General features: G+C 42.1%; 1 protein-coding gene across 16 annotated transcripts in view; it reads right to left on the bottom strand.

The window, feature by feature from the left end:
- The window catches only part of KALRN (kalirin RhoGEF kinase), a 705,836-nt gene that overhangs the window by 353,485 nt on the left and 328,166 nt on the right, over positions 1-24,185 (bottom strand). For all 16 annotated transcript variants that reach the window (XM_055568424.1, XM_055568425.1, XM_055568444.1 and 13 more), the window contains one exon: positions 16,882-17,004. In XM_055568424.1, coding sequence (XP_055424399.1) covers positions 16,882-17,004 — 123 coding nt within the window. The remainder of the gene's footprint in view (positions 1-16,881; positions 17,005-24,185) is intronic.

Here is a 24,185-nt window from a genome sequence, read left to right as displayed (position 1 = left end):
TCCTTGCAGTCCAAGGGACTCTCAAGAGTCTTCTCCAACACCACAGTTCAAAAGCATCAATTCTTCAGTGCTCAGCTTTCTTCATAGTCCAACTCTCACATCCATACATGACCACGGTAAAAACCACAGCCTTGACTAGACGGACCTTTGTTGGCAAAGTAATGTCTCTGCTTTTGAATATGCTATCTAGGTTGGTCATAACTTTCCTTCCAAGGAGTAAGCATTTTTTAATTTCATGGGTGCAATCACCATCTGCAGTGATTTTGGAGCCCAAAAACATAAAGTCTGACACTGTTTCCACTATTTCCCCATCTATCTGTCATGAAGTGATGGGACCGGATGCCATGATCTTAGTTTTCTGAATGTTGAGCTTTAAGCCAACTTTTTCACTCTCCTCTTTCACTTTCATCAAGAGGCTTTTTAGTTCCTCTTCACTTTCTGCCATAAGGGTGGTGTCATCTGCATATCTGAGGTTATTGATATTTCTCCCGGCAGTCTTGATTCCAGCTTGTGCTTCATCCAGCCCAGCGTTTCTCATGATGTACTCTACATAGAAGTTAAATAAGCAGGGTGACAATATACAGCCTTGACATACTCCTTTTCCTATTTGGAAGCAGTCTGTTGTTCCATGTCCAGTTCTAACTGTTGCTTCCTGACCTGCATACAGGTTTCTCAAGAGACAGGTCAGGTGGTCTGGTATTCCCATCTCTTTCAGAATTTTCCACAGTTTATTGTGATCCACACAGTCAAAGGCTTTGGTACAGTCAATAAAGCAGAAATAGATGTTTTTCTGGAACTCTTTTGCTTTTTCCATGATCCAGTGGATGTTGGCAATTTGATCTCTGATTCCTCTGCCTTTTCTAAAACCAGCTTGAACATGTGGAAGTTCACAATTCACATATTGCTGAAGCCTGGCTCGGAGAATTTTAAGCATTACTTTACTACTGTGTGAGATGAGTGTAATTGTGCGGTGTTTGGAGCATTCTTTGGCATTGCCTGTCTTTGGGATTGGAAGGAAAACTGACCTTTTCCAGTCCTGTCGCCACTGCTGAGTTTTCCAAATTTGTTGGCATATTGAGTGCAGCACTTTCACAGCATCGTCTTTCAGGATTTGGAATAGCTCAACTAGAATTCCATCACCTCCACTAGCATTGTTCGTAGTGATGCTTTCTAAGGCCCACTTGACTTCACATTCCAGGATGTCTGGCTCTAGGTGAGTGATCACACCATCATGATTATCTTGGTTGTGAAGATCTTTTTTGTACAGTTCTTCTGTGTATTTTTGCCACCTCTTGTTAATATCTTCTGCTTCTGTTAGGTCCCTACCATTTCTGTCCTTTATTGAGCCCATCTTTGCATGAAATGTTCCCTTGGTATCTCTAATTTTCTTGAAGAGATCTCTAGTCTTTCCCATTCTGTTGTTTTCCTCTATTTCTTTGCATTGATTGCTGAGGAAGGCTTTCTTATCTTCTTGCTATTCTTTGGAACTCTGCATTCAGATGCTTGTATCTTTCCTTGTCACCTTTGCTTTTCACTTCTCTTCTTTTCACAGCTATGTCAGGCCTCCCCAGACAGCCATTTTGCTTTTTTGCATTTCTTTTCCATGGGGATGGTCTTGATCCCTGTCTCCTGTACAATGTCATGCACCTCAGTCCATAGTTCATCAGGCACTCTGTCTATCAGATCTAGTCCCTTAAATCTATTTCTGACTTCAACTGTATAATCATAAGGGACTTGATTTAGGTTATACCTGTATTAGCCATTCCCTTCTCTAGGGGATCCTTCCAACCCAGGGATTGAACCCGGGTATCCTGCATTGCAGGCAGATTCTTTACTGTCTGAACCATCAGGGAGGCCCATACTAGTCTCTACTGAAACCCAAGAGGCAGTGCCTTGGGCCGGCTGGGCAGCTTCCTTGCATATCCTGAGACAAATAAAGGGATTCTATCCCAATGAGGCTTGGATATCACCTGGTACCACAGGAGGCCACAGGAACTCAGCTCCCTCTGTCCCAAACCTGTTTGCCTATCCATGTGGAATAACCAGATGTAATGCTTTATGCCTGTCAGAACTTGGCAGTGGGCTTTTTTTTCCTATTAAAAAATTATTCCAAACATAATTGGTTCATGAAATATCTCCAGTTGCTCAGCAGAAGAGAAAAAAAACATATCTATTTGGTGGGCTGTCCTTGTTGGTGATGTAAGTTTAGCTTTCAGTTTTCATAATATTTAGCCTGAAACCCTTTCACCTGAAGCCCTTAGGTGCTGGTTCCTGGAACCCTTGTCCCAGAAGCACTCCACTCACAAGTTCTCAAAAGCCTTTACCCTAGATCCCAGAAACTCCTGATTTGCCCATCACAGCTACAGAGGACTCACGTCACACAGCTCTTAGGGGTCCTGGAAAGTACTACCACCTAAAACCACACTTGGATCAGAACCAAGTGCTGCATCCTGGATCCTGGCTAGAACCCTGATTTCAGGAAAGGATCTCCCAAGAGGAGATGGAACAGACAAAAAGGAAAAAAAGAAAAAGGGAGATAGAGAAAAAGGAGAGAGGGAAGAAGGGGGAGGAGGAGAGAGGCTACAACTATTAATGTTTTGAAGAATTCCCCACCCACCCACCACCACCACCTCCACCATCACCGTCTCCACCATCATCTTAGCCAATTTCAGGGGCTCAGAATGTCCTCACATTCCTCTAATATACATGCATTTACAATGGGGAACTGGAAAGTCTTGGGAGGGCATTTGTAAGTAAGTTGCCATTCTCTGAAGCTTTCTCTTGGGAAATGATTCTGAACATTTGGCTTAAACCTAGCCCTCTGTTTTCAATGCTTATTTTGCTTCTCTTTACTAACTTATAACTGTACCTACTTTTAATAGCCTATAATTATAGTTACTAGAATCTGGAAAAGAGTAAAAAGTCTTAATATAAAAGACTCCATCACCAAAAAAATAAAAACAGAACCACTGTAGATATTTATCCATTAACATGGATATATCATTAAGTGAGAAAAGCTGACAACCAACATACATATATGTATAAATAATGGAAGAATAAATATCTGAAAGAATTAACACCAAAGTATTAGCAACTAAGACAGACAACTGAGTGGGTAAAATTTTTTTTGTTCCTTTAGGCTTGTCTGTACTTCTATATTCAAATGGGTATATTTTTCCTTTTACCCTTTGCTTTTTGCTTCCCGTCTTTTCACAGCTATTTGTAAGGCCTCCTCAGACAGCCATTTTGCTTTTTTGCATTTCTTTTTCTTGGGGGTGTTCTTGATTCCTGTCTCCTGTACAATGTCATGAACCTCCATCCATAGTTCATCAGGCACTCTGTCTATCAGATCTAGTCCCTTAAATCTATTTCTCACTTCCACTGTATAGTCATAAGGGATTGGATTTAGGTCATACCTGAATGGTCTAGTGGTTTTCTCCACTTTCAAGTTCAGTCTGAATTTGGCAATAAGGAGTTCATGATCCGAGCCACAGTCAGCTCCTGGTCTTGTTTTTGCTGACTGTATAGAGCTTCTCCATCTTTGTCTGCAAAGAATATAATCAATCTGATTTTGGTGTTGACCATCTGGTGATGTCCACGTATAGAGTCTTCTCTTGTATTGTTGGAAAGGGGGATTTGCTATGACCAGTGCGTTCTCTTGGCAGAACTCTATTAGCCTTTGCCCTGCTTCATTCTGTACTCCAAGACCAAATCTGCCTGTTCCTTCAGGTGTTTCTTGACTTCCTACTTTTGCATTCCAGTCCCCTATAATGAAAAGGACATCTTTTTGGGGTGTTAGTTCTAAAAGGTCTTGTGGGTCTTCTTGTTCAACTTCAGCTTCTTTGGTGTTACTGGTCGGGGCACAGACTTGAATTACCGTGATATTGAATGGTTTGCCTTGGAAATGAACAGAGATCATTCTGCCGTTTTTGAGATTGCATCCAAGTACTGCATTTCAGACTCTTTTGATGACTATGATGGCTACTCCATTTCTTCTAAGGGATTCCTGCCCACAGTAGTAGATATAATGGTCATCTGAGTTAAATTCACCCATTCCAGTCCATTTTAGTTCACTGATTCCTGGAATGTCAATGTTCACTCTTGCCATCTCCTGTTTGACCACTTCCAATATTTCTTGATTCATGGACCTAACATTCCAGGTTCCTATGCAATATTGCTCTTTACACATTGATTTTTGCTTCTATCACCAGTCACATTCACAACTGGGTATTGTTTTTTGTTTGGCTCCATCCCTTCATTCTTTCTGGAGCTATTTCTCCACTGATCTCCAGTAGCATATTGGGCACCTACTGACCTGGGGAGTTCATCTTTCAGTATCCTATCTTTTTGCCTTTTCATACTGTTCATGGGGTTCTCAAGGCAAGAATACTGAAGTGGTTTGCCATTCCCTTCTCCAGTGGACCACATTCTGTCAGAAATCGTCAAGAAAATTAGAGATACCGAGGGAACATTTCATGCAAAGATGGGCTCAATAAAGGACAGAAATGGTAGGGACCTAACAGAAGCAGAAGATATTAACAAGAGGTGGCAGGAATACACAGAAGAACTGTACAAAAAAGATCTTCACGACCAAGATAATCATGATGGTGTGATCACTCACCTAGAGCCAGACATCCTGGAATGGGAAGTCAAGTGGGCCTTAGAAAGCATCACTACGAACAAAGCTAGTGGAGGTGATGGAATTCCAGTGGAGCTATTCCAAATCCTGAAAGATGATGCTGTGAAAGTGCTGCACTCAATATACCAGCAAATATGGAAAACTCAGCAGTGGCCACAGGACTGGAAAAGGTCAGTTTTCATTCCAATCCCAAAGACAGGCAATGCCAAAAAATGCTCCAACCACCGCACAGTTGCACTCATCTCACATGCTAGTAAAGTAATGCTTAAAATTCTCCGAGCCAGGCTTCAGCAATATGTGAATTGTGAACTTCCACATGTTCAAGCTGGTTTTAGACAAGGCAGAGGAACCAGAGATCAAATTGCCAACATCCGCTGGATCATGGAAAAAGCAAGAGAGTTCCAGAAAAACATCTATTTCTGCTTTATTGACTATGCTAAAGCCTTTGACCTTGTGGATCACAATAAACTGTGGAAAATTCTGAAAGAGATGGGCATACAAGACCGCCTGACCTGCCTCTTGAGAAACCTGTATGCAGGTCAAGAAGCAACAGTTAGAACTGGACATGGAACAACAGACTGGTTCCAAACAGGATAAGGAGTTGTCAAAGCTATATATTGTCACACTGCTTATTTAACTTCTACGCAGAGTACATCATGAGAAACGCTGGGCTGGAAGAAGCACAAGCTGGAATCAAGATTGCCAGGAGAAATATCAATAACCTCAGATATGCAGATGACATCTTATGGCAGAAAGTGAAGAAGAACTAAAGAGCCTCTTGATGAAAGTGAAAGAGGAAAGTGAAAAAGTTGGCTTAAAGCTCAACATTCAGAAAACTAAGATCATGGCATCTGGTCCCATCAGTTCATGGCAGATAGATGGGGAAACAGTGGAAACAGTGGCTGACTTTACTTTTCTGGGCTCTAAAATCACTGCAGATGGTGATTGCAGCCATGAAATTAAAAGACACTTACTCCTTGGAAGGAAAGTTATGACCAACCTAGATAGCATATTCAAAAGCAGAGACATTACTTTGCCAACAAAGTTCCATCTAGTCAAGGCTATGGTTTTTCCAGTTGTCATGTATGGATGTGAGAGTTGGACTGTGAAGAAAGCTGAGTGCTGAAGAATTGATGCTTTTGAACTGTGGTGTTGGAGAAGACTCTTGAGAGTCCCTTGGACTGCAAGGAGATCCAACTCATCCATCCTAAAGGAGATCAGTCCTGGATGTTCATTGGAAGGACTGATGTTGAAGCTGAAACTCCAATACATTGGCCACCACATGCGAAGAGTTGACTCATTGGAAAAGACCCTGATGCTGGGAAAGATTGAGGGCAGGAAGAGAAGGGGACTACAGAGGATGAGATGGTTGGATGGCATCATCGACTTGATGGACTTGGGTTTGGTTGGACTCCTGGAGTTGGTGATGGACAGGAAGGCCTGGCGTGCTGTGGTTCATGGGGTCACAAAGAGTCAGACACGATTCGTGACTGAACTGCACTGAACTTCTATATTGAAAATGTGTGGTTTTGTAATTAGAAATTTTTAAAAAATAAAATAGAAGCTTCATTTGGAAAAAATATAAAATGAGAGTGAATAAGCTCAGTTTTTCTCATTACTCTGAATGTACATGAGCTAGAAGCATGGGCTCTGGTATCAGACTGCTTGGGTTCAAAGCTTGTCTCCAACACTTGACTGATCATCTCTAGGCCTGATTTTTTCATCTGGAAATTGAGGACAACATTAAAATCTACTGCACAAAATTGTTTCAAGGATGAAATGAGATATTTCTTATAAAGATATGTATTCAGTAAATGGCAGTTATTTTTATTACCAATTTTTACCTGCTTATAGCCAGGTTTAAAATACTCTCAAAATGTTTTTATCCAGGAGAAATTTTCATTGTATAATTTGCATACATTCCCCCATATGCAAATCCATCACGGTCTCCTTCTGTCTTTCAGCTACCTCAATGCTGGCTTCCAGAGACCTACCCTGTGGGCCTAGTGTCACAGAAATGAAAAAAGGCGGAAGAGAAAGGAAGTCAGTATGGTTTGAAATCAACTGCTGGAAGACATGGTAATCCATGGCTTGCTTTCAGAATCAATACGGGGCAATGAGGAAGCTCTTCTCTGGAACAGCTTTCCTGGTTTCCTTTCTAAACCACATCAGTGCTCTCTGAGGTCAGCAACTTGATTCTTCCCACCAGTGTGTTAGTCTCACTGTGCAAGGTAAATACGTTGTCACCTTGTGGAAGTAGTGCCCACACACTTGGGGCCCCTCTAAGGAAGAGCACTGAGGCAGAGAACCCTTTAGAAGGGAGAGTGCTCTCACTTGGTACCCAGACTCTCTCCCCTTCCTTCCCCTTTGCTGAGGCCCCATGTAGGCTCAGATTCAGTCCCATCACAGAAATCAAATGGAATCACAGGTCTTAGCAACAGGCTAGTCCTCCATATCGGGTCTCACTGGCAGTTAACTCAGCCTTGCCCTGGTGTTCACATTTGGTAATATGGCTTTTACCACTATCCCTGCCTTACCTGGTGCCCTAGCAACCCTGCCTCTGATTTGCAGCCCAGTAACTGAGAGTCCCTTGGACTGCAAGGAGATCCAACCAGTCCATTCTGAAGGAGATCAGCCCTGGGATTTCTTTGGAGGGAATGATGCTGAAGCTGAAACTCCAGTACTTTGGCCACCTCAGGCGAAGAGTTGACTCATTGGAAAAGACTCTGATGCTGGGAGGGATAGGGGACAGGAGGAAAAGGGGACGACAGAGGATGAGATGGCTGGATGGCATCACTAACTCAATAGATGTGAGTTTGAGTGAACTCCAGGAGTTGGTGATGGACAGTGAGGCCTGGTGTGCTGTGATTCATGGGGTCGCAAACAGTCGGACACGACTGAGTAACTGAACTGAACTGAACTGAACCGAACCCTGCTAGCTGTTAAGAGAGCTTGCTATCTCTTAAGAGTCTTCTTAATGCAAACCACCAATCTTCCTCCTCAGATCTCTGAATACACTGACTCCCAGATGCCCAATGCTTGGTACCCCTTATCACCCAAGGCTGAATGTACCATTACTCTATTGCTTTTACATGGTTCTGACTGGTCATATTGGATGGACCCCTCTTCCATATGCTTAACCTGAGGGCCAAGCTTAGTTCCTGTAGCTGATCTTTCCAGTCAGCACCTGACAAATCTCAAAGGACAAGCCTACTTTTTCCAACATAATTAGGCAGACCAGGCAACACCTGGGGCTTCCCAGATGGCACCAGTGGTAAAGAACCTTCCTGCCAATAAAGGAGATGCCTGAGACAAGGGTTTGATCCAGGGAAGATTCCCTGGAGGAAGGCATGGGAATACACTCTAGTATTCTTGCCTATGGACAGAGGAGCCTAGCAGGCTACAGTCCAAAGGGTCACAGTCAGTCAGTTCAGTTGCTCAGTCGTGTCTGACTCTTTGTGACCCCATGAACTGCAGCACGCCAGGCCTCCCTGTCCATCACCAACTCCCGGAGTTCACTCAGATTCACATCCATTGAGTCGGTGATGCCATCCAGCCATCTCATTCTCTGTCGTCCCCTTCTCCTCCTGCCCCCGATCCCTCCCAGCATCAGAGTCTTTTCCAATGAGTCAACTCTTCGCCTGAGGTGGCCAAAGTACTGGAGTTTCAGCTTCAGCATCATTCCTTCCAAAGAACATCCAGGACTGACCTCCTTTAGAATGGACGGGTTGGATCATCTTGCTGTCCGAGGGACTCTCAAGAATCTTCTCCAACACCATAGTTCAAAAGCATCAATTCTTCGGTGCTCAGCTTTCTTCACAGTCCAACTCTCACATCCATACATGACAACTGGAAAAACCATAGCCTTGACTAGATGGACCTTTGTTGGCAAAGTAATGTCTCTGCTTTTGAATATGCTATCTAGGTTGGACATAATTTTCCTTCCAAGGAGTAAGTGTCTCCAATGTCACCAATTTCATGGGTGCAGTCACCATCTGCAGTGATTTTGGAGCCCAAAAAAATAAAGTCTGACACTGTTTCCACTGTTTCCCCATCTATTTCCCATGAAGTGATGGGACCAGATGCCATGTTCTTTGTTTTCTGAATGTTGAGCATTAAGCCAACATTTTTACTCTCCTCTTTCACCTTCATCAAGAGGCTTTTGAGTTCCTCTTCACTTTCTGCCATAAGGGTGGTGTCATCTGCATATCTGAGGTTATTGATATTTCTCCCGGCAATCTCGAGTCGGACACAACTGAAGCAACTTGGCAGAGCACACACAGACCACACCAGGCTGAGTCTTGAAAGGTGACAGTACGGCATGTGACAACCCTTCCTGGCGGGGAGTGAGGCTTGGAAGTATCCCATCACCACCACTACCATGGTCACCACTGCTGCTGCAGAGGCCACCGTTCACCAGGCACCCCCTATGAACCGAATGCTCTATTAGACACATTCCATGTGTTATTTCTGACCCTCAGTCTTCAGGGGAGGTATCACTATCTCCATTTTAGACATGACACTGAGTCTCAGGGAAATTCATTATCACAGGGTCCAAGGCCAACAAAAGGAAAGAAGAGATTGACTGCAAATGCTACACTTTTCTTTACTATATTGTAAAAATTACAACTGAGAGAGATGTCTCAAATAGGCTCATGGAGCTATCAAGGGGGATGTGGTCTGAAAACAAGGAGGTTTTGTTAATGATAGCCTGACTTTAGCATAAGGTAAAAAGAAAGAGACAGAATAATATCCTGGGCTGGGTCAAGTGTAGTCCACTTTTTGCTAGGAAATGGAAATGAAGACTCGGGCCAGATACTGGCAAAGTTAATTGTTAAATAGGCCTAGCTCCAGCAGAGAGCATAGTGAGCTATCACCAACCGTGGGTACATGTGTTTCAGATGAGGCAGAGGACAGGCAGAGAATAGTGAGAGGCCGTCATAGGATTCCACAGCCCTGGGGTCACACAAAACCTTTAGATAAGAAGATGTCATAGAGGGTCATGTAGGTGACCCTGAAATCCAAGGGAATTCTTATACACAAGGCGGGAAAGAGTGTCACTCAGCAGTCCTGTGGCCACAGGCTAACGTGTGGCTGTCTGAGGGGTCACCCAGATCCATACACAAAAAGGACTAGGAACTGGTTCTGGGGTGGAACTTAGCACCCTGCCAGGTCTGATCCCAGAGACATCCAGAGCTTTGTGAATCAAGAGACTCTGCAGCAAAAAGGTTGAGAGCCAGGGGTCTGGAGTCAGACTACTGGGATTTGAATCCCAGTTCCACCCCTTACTAGCTCTGCCAACTCGACCTATTGTTTTACTTCTTTGCCTTAGATTCCTTGTCTGTAAATGGGAATGTCAATACCTAACTCATGGGATGTTACGAGAATGAAATGAACAGGGTCTGGCACATAGAAAGTACTCAGCGTTACTGTTATTATCATTGTTGTTGTTAGTCACTCAGTTGTGTCTGACTCTTTGTGACCCCATGAACTGTAACCCACCAGGCTGCTCTGTCCATGTTATTATCTTTAGTACTGTTGTTATTAGGATCTCCTCAAAAGGGAGAAGGAAGAGGTAAGACTTGATGAGTACTCAAAGATGAACAGAAATTGGTCAGGGTAGTTAAAGAGCCAGGAAGGATTAAAGAGGAGACTGCATTGAGACTTGGGAGCATGACCTGTTCAGTTAAAACCCTGAGATAGCAAAAGTATAGAGTGGGGTAGAAGGAGCACAGAAGGGATAAAAGGTAAAACCAGAGAGGTCAGCAGTCAGGTTCTACTATCAAGAGCTTGAGGGACTTTCTTAGAGTCTAGATGGTAAGAATCTCCCTGTCAATGCAGGGGACATGGCTTCAATCCCTGGTCTGGGAAGACCCCACATGCTGAGGGGCAACTAAGCCTGTGTGCCACAACTACTGAATCTGAGCTCTAGAGCCCGTACTCTGCAACAAGAGAAGCCATTGCAACGAAACGCCTACGCACTGCAACTAGAGAGTAGCCCCTACTTGCCACAACTAGAGAAATTCTGCACAGACAGAAAAATAAGAGCCAAGCTGTCCTTTATTAAAAAAAAAAAGAAGTTTGAACTTAATCCCAATGGGAAGATACCCATGAGTACCATAACAAATGGAGTAACACAATGAGATGTGCATTTTAGGAAAACCACTCTGGTAGCAATTTGTGCATGGATTTAAGGAGACCATGACTAGAGTCAGGGAAGACAGGAGAATACTGAAATAATACAATCAAGAGATAATGAGACTCTGATCTAGGGCAGTGGTAAAGAAGATGGAAGAAAAGGGACATTAAAGATATAGTCAGTAGGATTTTGTGAAGGATTCAGGAGGAGTGAGAGTCAAGAATGACTCCCACATTTCTAGCTCAAGCAGCTGGATGGTTGGTGCTGTTCACTGGCAGAGGGAACACAGGGGTAAGAGTATACCTGGAAGGAGTAGAAGATGATCAAATAAATTTTGGACACATTAGGTTGGAGAATCCTCTGAAAAATTGAAGTGGAAACGTCCAGAAAGCCAGTGGGTTTTCAAACAGGAAGCACAGGGTGAGACCAGAGACAAGACATGGATCTGGAAGCCCTCAGAGCAGGGGGCCAACTGAGAGTGGGAAAGAGTACAAAATCATGCAGGCAGTGTAAAGGGAGAAGAGAAGGTCTGGGGAACAAATCCTGGGGAAAAGGAGAAGAGCCTAAGAAGGACCAGTAAGAAAGTCATGTGGAAACCAAGAGATCCAGATATCATGGAAGGCTGACGACGAGGGAATTTAAAAAGTAGCTGACAGGGTCAAATGCTGCAGGAAGACCTTTATCTAAAGAGTATCCTTTGGATTTAACAAACAAAAAGAAACGTTCAGGTGGAGACTTTGGTAAGATTAACCTCTATTGGTTACAGAGAACAGAAGCCCAATGGCGGAGGTCAAAGGGCATCTAGGAGGTAAGGAAGTAAGTGCCTATGCAACTATAAACTGTTCTCTTAAGACCTTGGGCGTTCAAGGGAAGGAGAAATGGGAAGTAGGGTTTCTTTTTATTCATTTGTTTGTTTTTTTAAGATGGGAAAAACTTGAGGATGTTTAAGGAAAAAAGAGTTGCCTCTAATGTAAAACCTCCCATGATAAGAAGCACACTGCATCACAAGACATTTCATTCTGGCTTTGGATAGTGTATAAAAAAGTAATTGTGGGTTGGAAATGATACATGAGTTAAGCTAAAATTAGCTTCACAATACCTTTCACCCTATCTCTTCTACAGGAAGATTTCAACTGTCAAACCTCCACCCACCCCAACCTTCCATAAAAAAATATTTACTCAAAATAATTGAACATAATTGAACATATAATTGAACATATCCAGTTATTTCAATGTCACTATCTTGGCAGGCTTCCAACAATCACAGCACAGTTTGTCAATAGCCTTTTGAAAATATATTTTCTAGAATTAGGCACAGTATTCTTATATGATCTAAATAGTGCATAAAGAAATTCTTATTTCTCTGGTTGAGAGATTATATTTTAATTTGCATCATCACTCAAATGTCTTTAATATTCCCCTTTAAGAGAAATGTCTAAACTCTTTCATCTAAAGGTCAAGGTTCTTGAGAGTCTTTCAAGCTTTTCTAAAATGATCCTCTCTCTACACTGTATTAATAGAACACTTTGCTCTCATCAACTTAATGTTTTATTTATGGTGTCACAATTTACAGGAGATGCCAGGAAATTTGAGGGCTCTCATAACCACTACAGTTTTCCCTGAGCCAGAACTGAAATCATATCAGACATTCCTATATCCTCCGTCTAACGGAGGAGACTATGGTCCTCTTGAGTCACAAGCAAGGCTTTCTGTTTGCTCTCCTTTAATCTCTATTATTTCTTCATATTGTTTACTACCCTCAGGCTTGTAGATCTCATATAGATAAGAACCTTTCTAATATATCCTTAGCCCTCCTATGAAAAGAGTCTAAACAGAAAACCTTATACAATTGCCATTTTTTACTTATGCTTAATACCCTAAAGTCTCAGGAATATTTACATTTATCTTGTGTTAAAGTCTAAGTACCTTACTTATTACACATGCCTTTTGTTGATATATGGATAAGAGAGACTACAAATATTGTTTACAATCTGTATTTTTGGTATTTTTTCTAACTTAAGTTGACCTATGGGCATTTCCTTCAGAAAATGCTTCTTTCTGTGTCACCTGTGGGCCTCACATATCTGGTTTTGGCTTTACTGGGGTAATTTCTCCTTCCATTTCAAAATTCACTTAAATCCTTCTAGACAGATCAATGTTTCCTGCCAAAGCACATCCTTCTCAATCTTTACAAGATGCACTCTGCCCCTTGCCAGAAGTCCATCATCCTGGCTTTGCAGGATATCGTCCAAAAGACTTTTTAAAACATCATTTACACAGGAAATCATTCTCAGCCTCCCTTCTTTCTCATAGTCACTTCCATCATACAGAACAAGAGATAGAAACACCATTTGTGCTTCTGAATCTTTCAGTGTGCCACCCAGAACTTAGCCATTAAGAATGGACTCCCAATTCTTCTGAGTTTGCTGTCTGTTCCACACAGGAAGCAGCAAAAGTGGTGGCGGGGGCGGTGGGCAATTCACAGTCTTGATAAGAAGTTCTTGGCAGGCTCTATATAATATCTTGGATACTGGCTCCGACCTCCTCTCAATTTTCCACATCAAGTCTATAGAACATGACCTTAAAAACCCTTGTTTGGGAATTATCCACTATATAAAATATCTTTCTTCTTCCTGACAGTGGTCACAAGACCCCTCCCATCAGCTTATGCCAGTAACTTCTCCCTAGTGAGAGAAGGAGAAAGAGGAATGTACTGAGTCCGCCCCAATGGGAAGAGTGCCAGGCAAGCTCCAAAGGGTAAGACTGTCCTTCATTTCTCTGCTGTTTCACATTCTTCCACTTGCCCACTTCATGACATTAATTTATCAGCATTTTCCTGGCTTTCTCACCATTTTTTCCATCCTGCCTAAGAAGCTTTCATCATCTCTAATAAACTGGTGTGTGAAAAAGTATCTACTTAATCTCTCCCCGCTCCTCCTTCTGCTTGCATTTGCAGCTGCTATAATTGGTTGCCATCTCAGGAGTGACAAGCAAGATGGAACTTACTCCAAAGGTCACTATACTACTGCTAGGCAGCCATATTTTTTGGATCATCAAATGAACTAAGGCTTTATCTTGGTTTCACTAGATGTACTCCTTGAAAACCCTAAAAGAGTAAAGATTATGTTCCCTCTTTTACTGCGGGACTTCTTAGAGGGTTAGAATACTCTGGCTGCATGTTTTTCATTAGATTGTGAGTTCCGCAAGACAGAAACTATGCATTTGTTTCATTTTCTACAGGGCCCTACACAGAGACTTGATGGGACATGGAAACTGAGTGTAATTGTCCAATTCTGTGGACATAGGCTATCCATCTCTATGAATTATCCTATTCTCCTCACCCCTACTACTCTGGTAAGTTAGCTGATTATACTTTGAATATCATTTAGGGGCAAGGTCATTAGTAGGTCCACCAAAATGTTTCTCTTCCATTTTTTGCCTATTTTTGACCCTAAGACTCAGAATGAGGTTTTTTAAAAATGTATTCAAGGTTGAGGAAAAGCAAGGATCAGCTAGAGAAATAACTAATCAGAGATTACTGAATGAAGTACCTAATTGTGACTGTGTTTTTAATATTTCTTTAACTCTTTCTTTGAATGGTCTGTTCTTTCAAAAATGTTACACTAGTGCTTAGCTACTTAAATGTGACTTGTGGCTTTGAGATTTTAAAAAATATACATTTGAATGTAAATGCTTGCTAATTTTTGACTAAACCAGCTTACAGAGAGTCTGGCATTTCAGATAATGAAGTCATACAGCAGCCCATTAACAGAGTGGGCACAGCTGCCCTCTGAACCACAAGCATTTGTATACTCCCCTCCTGAGTTACAGAAAATATCTCAGGGCAAAATGGCAACACCATTGCCCATTCCACCTCCTGAGCAGATAGGGACGCATCTGTCCCCGGACAGCTATGCTCTTATGGGCAGCAATTCCATTCCTATGCTTGTTTATACTGCCAGTGACATTTAACATGCAACACACACACACACATTTATACACACACACACACACACACACACACACATATACACACATGTATATAATGTGTGTGTGTATGTATGTAATAAGTGTTTTTTCAAAAATCTGATTTACTCTATCACCTGAGTCATTTGATAAGTTTATAGGCAACTTGAGTCAAGTATCTGTCTGGACCAGAAGGGGTCTCCTGGCGCCCAGCTCTTCTATATTTGAACATGGACAATCTCAGCAGCTTAGACTAGACACCTGCAGAGACACCTGTTGGTGAGTCCCCTGGCCTTGACCCCTCACCATCTGCCTGTCAGGCTGTCATGACTGAGGCTCCCTTACTCACTCACGCAGCTCGGCTTCTACATAGGCTGTTGAAAGAGTGCCATCTGCAGGATGAAGGAGGACTCATAAATACTTAATTCATTTCCTTCAAATGAATTAAAATGTGTTCAAAGGTAATCAACACAAGATTTAAGTTAAAGTTTAATGACAGATAATGAATTGCTACAATCATTCTTCACAGATATAATTTCTTTCTATTTATTTTAATGACTGCCTTAAATATCTTTACCTCAAACAGTAACAAGCAGTGAGAATCAAAGGTGCATCCACTATCCCATGAGCGGAGAACTGTTGGTTTAGGGACTTTGTGCTGCTCTAGACCTGTCCCCGGAGAAGGCAATGGCAGCCCACTCCAGTGTTCTTGCCTGGAGAATCCCAGCGACAGGGGAGCCTGGTGGGCTGCTGTCTATGGGGTCGCACAGAGTTGGACATGACTGAAGCGACTTAGCAGCAGCAGTAGCAGCAGCAGACCTGTCCCCATGGGTAGCCACTTCTCTGCTCTTCCCTGCAGAAGGGCATATTTCCAGGCACTGTGACAGATGAAACAGCTCTTTTCCTGCTTTCATTCAAGACAGTTTTTAAACTTGAATGCAGAAAATGGGAGCTCAGAATTCCCTTGTCATATCAGCCTTGGGTCAAAAGAATCATAAAATCATGAAGCTGAAAGAGGTTTCTGCACTCAGTCATGACCCTCTGTCATGCAGGTTCATGACCCTCTGTAGTGTTGCTGACCAGTGGCTCCCAGCCTCTGACTTCATACCACGTGTGATGCCTTTCGTGACTATCTCATAACCAGCAGCCCATAACAACCAGCACAGGTTTCTAATGCTTTCGCTGATTGACACTGATCTCTAACTCAGGAATTATCTAATTCTGGGTCAAATCCACTTCTCTCCTCCCAGTGGCCCTCACCTAGTTGAAAACAGAAGCAAGAAAGAGAGAGCCCTCTTCTGCCTGGATCACCTCCTTTCTCATCACTTGAGCATGATGGTCACACTGCACAGGACAAAGCAGAGCTGAGGCAGCTGGCTACTGACTGTCCATCCACCTGCCTTCATCATGGTCACGGGTGGTTTTCCTATGTGGACTAACAATTCTAGGATGCTAGGCAGCTCAACTGCCCACTCCCTTCCCCAGAATGGGGACAGGGAACAAGACATGAACAAGGATTCATTTCCAGAATATGAGACCATCTCCAGAGGCCTATTTGCAGGGCAATGATGTGGTGACTGCACCTGCATGTATGTGTTTCCTTTGTGGCCCACATCCACTGCACCCCCTTTCCAGAGGAAACACTCCTAAAAGCAGGAGCCTTTTGGAAGGTACAACACCCTCTTCTCTCATAAAGACACAGTCTAATCAGGAAGCAGAAGCAGGGAGAGGTGGATTTTATCAAGAGATTACTTGTTGGCTGGACAGGGAAAAGTAATGCCCGTGACAGAGGAAGCCTCCCCACTCTATTTTTCTCTCTGACCTGTAATTTACATGAGCAAACTGGCAATGGATTTTACACCCAATTCCTCTACTTCAGTAAGGAGGGACAGCATGGGGTTAGCGTTATCATCCTGTACTGATACCCTTCCCAGCTACCTCTTCCCTGCCTTACTCTTTCTACTGCAACTGTCTGCAGTTGACAAATATTTATTTACCATTCATCTAGTGATCCAAAACAAGGATCTCCTTGCATCAGGCAGGAAGGCAGCCCAGAATGCCCCACCAAACACCAAAGCCACAGCCCTGGTCTCCCTCTCCAGGATCCAAACACATACAACCATTCACAACATCTCACCTGAGCCACCTCTTCAAAGTCATCGTGCCTCTTCTGCAGGGCCCGAGCTCGGTGCAGAGACTTCCCGACCCCTGTGTGCTTGCTGAGAAAGGCCTCGCCGTGGTTTTCAATCCAATCTAACACCTAGTCAGAGAAGGAAGACAGAAACAATGACTTCTTGGCAAAAGGAAAGACATGTGACAACATGTGTGACCGCTAGGCTATCAGAGCCCCATCCCAATTAGAAAGTGGCAGTCCAGGTGGAAATGTTCAATCCATGATAGACACAGGGATTTCATTACTGTCATTGGCAATATAACAATCCCACCCTTAACTAAGTTCAGCTCCTCCTCTTTGATCTCCAGAACATCCTCTCATTACTTGTTCAGTTTTTTCAGCCTTAATAAGCCCATTATTTTAAACAAGCTACATAGACTGCCAGACACAGTTTAACCCTCTCACAACTTTGACTCCAACCATAAAGTCAGACACACTTGCAGGAAATTAGGCAGTAATCCCTGGGCCGGAAAGATCCCCTGGAGTAGGAAATGGTAACCCACTCCAGTATTCTTGCCTGGAAAATTCCATGGACAGAGGTGCCTGCCAGACTACAGTCCATGGGGTCACAAAAGAGTTGGACATGATTGAACCACTGAGCACACACACAGGTGGTGTCAGGTCAGGGCAGTTCCTTGGCTCTCATTCCACCATAAAAATGCTCATGGAAGTGTCACTAAGTCATGGGGACCCTGCCTCATTGCTCTCCTAGGACTCCATCCCTAATTCTGGAGGTAAAGTCTGGAGTAGTCAATCCCCAACTGGAACTGTACTAAAGATAGCCCATCGCCAGGACAATTGTGGTCTCTGGCTTCTTTTCATCTTTCTCCTCCAATCAGCATCAACCAATCAACCAAATAAAGTAAGGTCTTTAGTATCACTGATGCTCTTGGGAAGCAGTAGAGACTCCATGTTCTCCACACTTAAGGTATAGTGATTGGCCTCAAGACATTTTCCCTGGAGTTGAGGGCAGCTGAAAAAGAGGTGACTGAAGCAGTAGAGGGATGGGTGAGGGAATGCTGAGAAGGTGAGGAAATATGTTGTCCTAAGGGGCAGTAAAACCCTTGAAATATAGGCAGGATCAAAGCCTGGAGTCCCTTTTGCATTTGTCCACATCAGTTCAGTTCAGTTCAGTCACTCAGTCATGTCCGCCTCTTTGCGACCCCATGAATCACAGCATGCCAGGCCTCCCTAACAAAAATGTGGGTCTCCCAGGGAGAAGGGAAGCAGTTCATCTGGGCTCTGAGAAGTTGGCACTCAATAAATCAAATGGCCACAATTAAATCAGAATTACAGGACAGACACACCTATTGCAGATCCTGCCAAGATTCAACTAATTTGACTCTACTCCTACTACAGTAAACTTCAACTAAACATTTGATTAATGAGGTACTAGCTTTCTCAGATTTTAGAAGGACTTTTGGGAAAATGATTTAGATGGACTAGGCCTGTTTAAAAGGATACTTTAATTCTGTTTCTTTTACAGATTGTCCTGTGGTAAGCAGAGAGACCAAATCATTGCCTGGATTGCAGGCATGGGAGTTCTGGTTCTACAGAATCTACCCTTTGGTTCACATCCTCTAACATTTGAGATAAATTAATGTCTGCAATTGTACGAAGTATGGAAACTTTCAATATCATAAAGTGGCAATATCATAAAGTCATACCAAGATGGTATTAGAGAAAAGCACATATAAATATAAAAACGAGGTTTAACAAAAGTACATAGTATAAAGCTACTCCAGTATTCTGGCCTGGAGAATTCCATGGACCGTATAGTCCACGGGGTTGCAGAGTCAGACACGACTGGGTGACTTTCTTGTACACTATGATCAAGTTTGGTTTATCCCTGGAATGCAAGGATTCTTCAATATAAGCAAATCAATGTGATACACCATATTAACAAACTGAAAGATAAAAACTATATGATAATCAATAGATGCAGAAAAAGCTTTTAACAAAATTCAGCATCCATTATGATAAAAACTCTTTAAAAAAATGGGCAGAGAAGGAATTTACCTCAACATAATAAAGGCCATATATGATAAATCCAGAGCAAACATTATTCTCAATGGTGAAAAACTGAAAGCATTCCTTCTGAGATCAGGAACAAGACAAGGGTACCCATTCCTGCCACTATTGTTTAACACAGTTTTGGAGGTCCTAGCTATGGCAATCAGAGAAGAAAAAGAAATAAAAGGAATCCACATTGGAAAATAAAAAGTAAAACACACCGTTTGCAGATGACATGATATTATACATAGAAAACCCTAAAGATACTACTAGAGCTAATCAGTGAATACAGTAAAGTCACAGAAATCAAAATCAGTACACAGAAATCACTTGCATCCTATACATTAACACAAAAAATCAGAAAGAGAAATTAAGGACTCTATCCCATTTACTACTGCAACAAAAAGAATAAAATGCCTAGGAATAAAAAAAAAAAAAAGCTAAGTCAGGTAATTATCCATGAAAATGAAGGCGCAAAAAGCCTTTAAAAAATGACTTTATCTAAACACTTAGTGTAAAGAACTTAAACACTTTAGCAAAAAGAATTTATATATAACACAGGGAACTATATTCAATATCTTGTAATAATCAGTAATGGAAATTAATCTGAAAATATATATGTATAAAACGGAATCACTTTGCTGTACACCTGACTCTAACACAATATTGTAAATCAACTATATTTCAATCAAAAAGATTTTAGACACTAACAAAAATCTGACAATACTTTTTAATATTCTGGAGGCATATCTGCAGAAAGAGATTGCAATAGTAAGTGAACTGAATTTTTACCTTTTGCAAACACTGAAAGGCATCACTGAAAGGAACTTTAAATATCCCTTTCTCAGAATAAAGAAGAGCCTACTTTTCTTTTGAGTTACTTATGGTGATATTTCAGCAAAAAAAAATCGGGAGAGTGCATTTTTACTTGACTTACCACAATTTAATCCCACAGTTCTGTACAGTAAAAGGGATGATGGGTATTAGCATGCAAAGCCAAAGATAAACATTTCTAGTCACAAATTTTTCCATATATTGTGTACCATGGATGGTGTAACTTTATAATTTTTATGCATATTTAAACTTTCATTAATCCCCTTTTGAGAATGAACTGAAGCTTGGAGATAATTTTAATATACAAAAGAGCTGTCTTGTAGCTTTTCATGAGTGCTTTGGAATCTATGACGTATTTTCAGATCATAATTTTTTTTAAAAAAAATTCGTTTTGAGTAGTTAAGTGTGATCTACTTCTCTGGCACTTTTTTCATGAATTTTATTTTGTTCCTTTTTATTTTCAATCTCTAAAATTTCAATCTATTTCATTTTCAATAAATATTCTAAATAATATTCTAAAGCAAATTGGTTAGAGAGAAATGTTTTGTATGTACTAGTTCATAAACAGTTAGCTTTTATACTCCCTGGGGGTGTTTTCACAACTTTTAAACATTTTCTTTTAAAAGCAATTTGTTTACTGTTTCAGTTATTTTGGTTTCTTTAAAATGTCAATTTATTTTCCTTTAGTGACACCTAGTTTACTTAATTAGCTCAAATTTAACCACTTAAAAGTCTATTTCATATTTAAGAGGCTTTTACTTAGTTTACACATAACTTTGCTCTGTGATGTTACATTGTCTCCGTTTAGTCTAACTTCTTTCATTAGAACTGGAGCTGTGGGGAAAACAGTGCAACCTCAATGCCAATTCAGGGACTGCAGGGAAATCAACTTAACAAATATAAAAGCAAAAGATTTAGGAAGGGAATAAAATTACTTTAGTAGTACATAGAGACTGAAGAAGTACCTGAGGACAGATAAACGTAATCAATGAATTGTTCAAAACGATAATTTCTGACGATTTTGTTTCAGACAGTTCACAAGCTCTCTTGACCTTTGATTTCATGGTCCCCAACCCTGGGGATACAGGGTTCTATCACGGACTGCATAGCAGAGAAAGGTGCTTGTGAGCAGACACCAGCAGTGCCTGGCAATTAGCGACACGCTGTAAATTAATGTGCGGCATCGGAAGTCTAGTGAGACCCAGAACCTGAATATCACTGGCTGAAGAATAAATTGAGTTTCTAGCCTCACCCTGGACCCTATCAAAGTGTAAGCACCCATCAAGGTACCCCTTATTTGTGCCCCTTTATTTAATTTCTCTCATCTACAAGATCCTATTTAAAATAGTCAATTATTAGTTATAGTTAGGATAGTACAGGATGATAGGTAATGATTCTACTGATGGTTTTGAACTGGTATTTAAGTGTTTCCAACAACAGGAGGTTTTCCTTTTATTTTTTATCTGAAGGAAGGGTCTTCTGGATGCAGAGAAGCATGTGTGGGATATGGCTATTCACATACTCTAATAAATATATATATTGTTAGTCTCATGGTGGCCTAGTGTCAGGCCAGAGGACAGCCCAAGGTGCAGGATTAAACAAAGCAGGGCTGGCCCTGACTCTAGGAACTCAGTCTAGGTGGGTAATGAGCACTAGATATGAAACCACACAATTCATCATTAATTGCGAGGGTGAAAAGCGCCCAAAGTCAGGGAAGCTAACTCTGAAGAAATGAGGTTTAGCTGAGACCTGAGAGACAGTAGGACTTAACCAAGTTAGCAACTGAAAAGATCAGCATGGCTTAAGCAGGCTTTAGTAGGAAATGAGCCCAGAGAAGGCAGGCACCAGATAGAGCTAAGCCTTGGTGGGCTGAGCTCCATTCCAGTGTTTGGCCTAAGAGCCCCTGAAGGGCTAAAGGAGGAGAACGACACCATCAGATTTGATTTAAAAATTATTGCTCTGACTGCTTTGTGGAGAATCGATTGGATGAAGGCAGGAACATGGGTAGGAAAACAGGAAGTTCCTATAGAAATCCTGACAAGAGGCAATAATAGCTCAGATGAGGCCAATGGCAGTGTCTGTGAGGAGGCAGGTTTGAGTAATATTTAGGGGACAGAATGGCTAGGATTTGGTGAGTGGGCATGGGGGTGATGAAGAAGCAGGTGGAAGGTTAATCCCTCTAGGAGAAAGGCTTGAAAAACTGGGTGGAAGAGGAACTTGTCACTGGTGCAGAAGCAAGTGAGTCGCAAGGGATAGCAGATGACAGATTTTTTCATATTTTCTTTCAATTTTCATACTCACATTCTGGTTTTGATAAATGACAGGTGTGTGTCTGAACTTGAGTGGGAAGTAGCACCTAATGATAGTTCTCAATCTGATTCTGGCAAGATGTGCCTTTAATTTCAAAGGAGTAATTTTATACACGAAGGTTTAAAAATAAATTATAAATTATGAATACAGCTGGATCCTAATGATAAAAAAAATTAGGGATATGAAATCCATCTGAAGAATTATAAATTTAGGCTTACATCGAATTAACCCTTGCATTCCTGAGGGCATTTCACTGGGGTATAATTTTTGGTAGTGGTGGTTTAGTTGCTAAGTTGTGTCCAACTCTTGCTATCCCATGGACTGGAGCCCACCAGGCTCCTCTGTCCATTGGATTCTCCAGGCAAGAATACTGGAGTGGGTTGCCATTTCCTTCTCCAGGGGATCTTCCTGACTGAGGAATCTAACCCAGGTCTCCTGCATTGCAGGCAGATGATTTACCAACTGAGCTATGAGGGAAGCGTTAACATGACATGTGAAGTCCTCTGTGACCAGCCCTACCCACCCCAAACTCCACCTCCAGCGAATTCCTGTCCCACCTCTCAATATCCCCAAAACTGCTTGTTACCTTCTGAGTTTTGTTCTTGCTATTTTTCACTTCACATGAAATGTCTCTTTTTTTCTCCCTACATCTACTTCCCAGGCTCCTTCGTATTTATCCTTTAAGCACCATCTCAAAATCTCTAGTTTTGGAAAGTCTTTTCTCTTTAACAGCCCACTCAGGCTGGGGGTGGTATCACTCTTCTCTGCTCTGTTCAAACTACAATTATTGCCCACAGGCTGGTCTCTTCCACTAGACTCTGACCTCTCTGTGATTCCTGGACATAGCATGGTACTTGGCAGAGGGGTTTGCTTAAGACATGCTGAAGTCAACTCAAACTTGTCCTCTCAGCATATGACTTTGAATGTCTCTAGCTCCATACTCCTTAGCTAGGACCCTCCATTTCAGTACCTCTCACAGCCTGCACTCAAAGTTCTCCCTTTGTGTGTATCCTCCCTCTGCACTGCCTCACTTTGCAGGTGGTTCCTGAAGAAGTACGAGGTTTCCACCATTGTATGCTACCCTTTCATCACTTGCCTGCCCCCAGTGTCCCCATCAGCCTTGCACAAGCAGGAGATACTCAATGAATATTTATAGACATGAATTGTCAAGTGCAAGCATGGCTGCCTACTGTCTCGGGGAAAGCTGTGCCAACCCATTCAGCCGGAGGCCTGTTCTTTGCCCTGTCGCTGGGGACAGTAGTCCTGGTCAGCCCAGGACTCCTCACCACAACAGCAGGCAGGTAATCTTGCAAACCACTTGTAAAGTTCTTCCTCCTTTCTCACACCCCAACTTTCCCCAACTTTTTCACCAGAATTAGTCCTTTCCCAGAACAGCCTTTTCCAAGGGAGGCCACTCACATCCTGAACTGGATTTAGGAGCCGATCTAACAGCCATTAAGTATAATTCCCTAATCACCCCCTTTCTTCCTCAGCTAATTGTGTTTATTCCAACCAGTATACAATCAAGACTCTGTTTTTCAGGGGAGGAGACAGTTATTCCTAGCTGCTAAGGAGAACAGAAAAGTCCTTTTGAAGAGAAGTATTGATATTTTCTGAAAGTGGGCATGAATGCAACCAAGTTAATGGGAGAAAATCAAAGGCGTAGCTGCTTTCTGTCCAGGGACTCTGATTTTTTTGATTCTTCTAATATGATAGAATCTTAATTTTGGAGAAGGAGAGAACGACTCTCTCCAGTATCGTTGCCTGGAAAATTGCATGGATGGAGGAGCCTGGCAGGCTATAGTCCATGCGGTCACAAAGAGTCGGACACAGCTGAGTGACTTCACTTTCACTTAACACTGGAGAAGGACTCCAACTTAAAATGCAGGAGGGCCCTGCATTTTAAATGCAGAGTCCTGCATTTTAAGGCAACTACCTTTGAACACAGTTTTAAGTTGATGTCTAAGCTCTGTTTACATGAGTGGTTTAGGTGGCTAAAGCATCATCAAAATGTGTACCATCATAAATTAAGGGCATCATAACTTAGAGGAACCTAGGTTCTTGTCCCTTCTCCCTTGACTCACCGTGGTACTCTGACCATTCTCCTGTTT

This window comes from Bubalus kerabau, chromosome 2 (assembly GCF_029407905.1).
Source record: "Bubalus kerabau isolate K-KA32 ecotype Philippines breed swamp buffalo chromosome 2, PCC_UOA_SB_1v2, whole genome shotgun sequence".
NCBI classification, from domain to species: Eukaryota; Metazoa; Chordata; class Mammalia; order Artiodactyla; family Bovidae; genus Bubalus; species Bubalus kerabau.
This window is presented reverse-complemented; position numbering and strand designations above follow the sequence as displayed.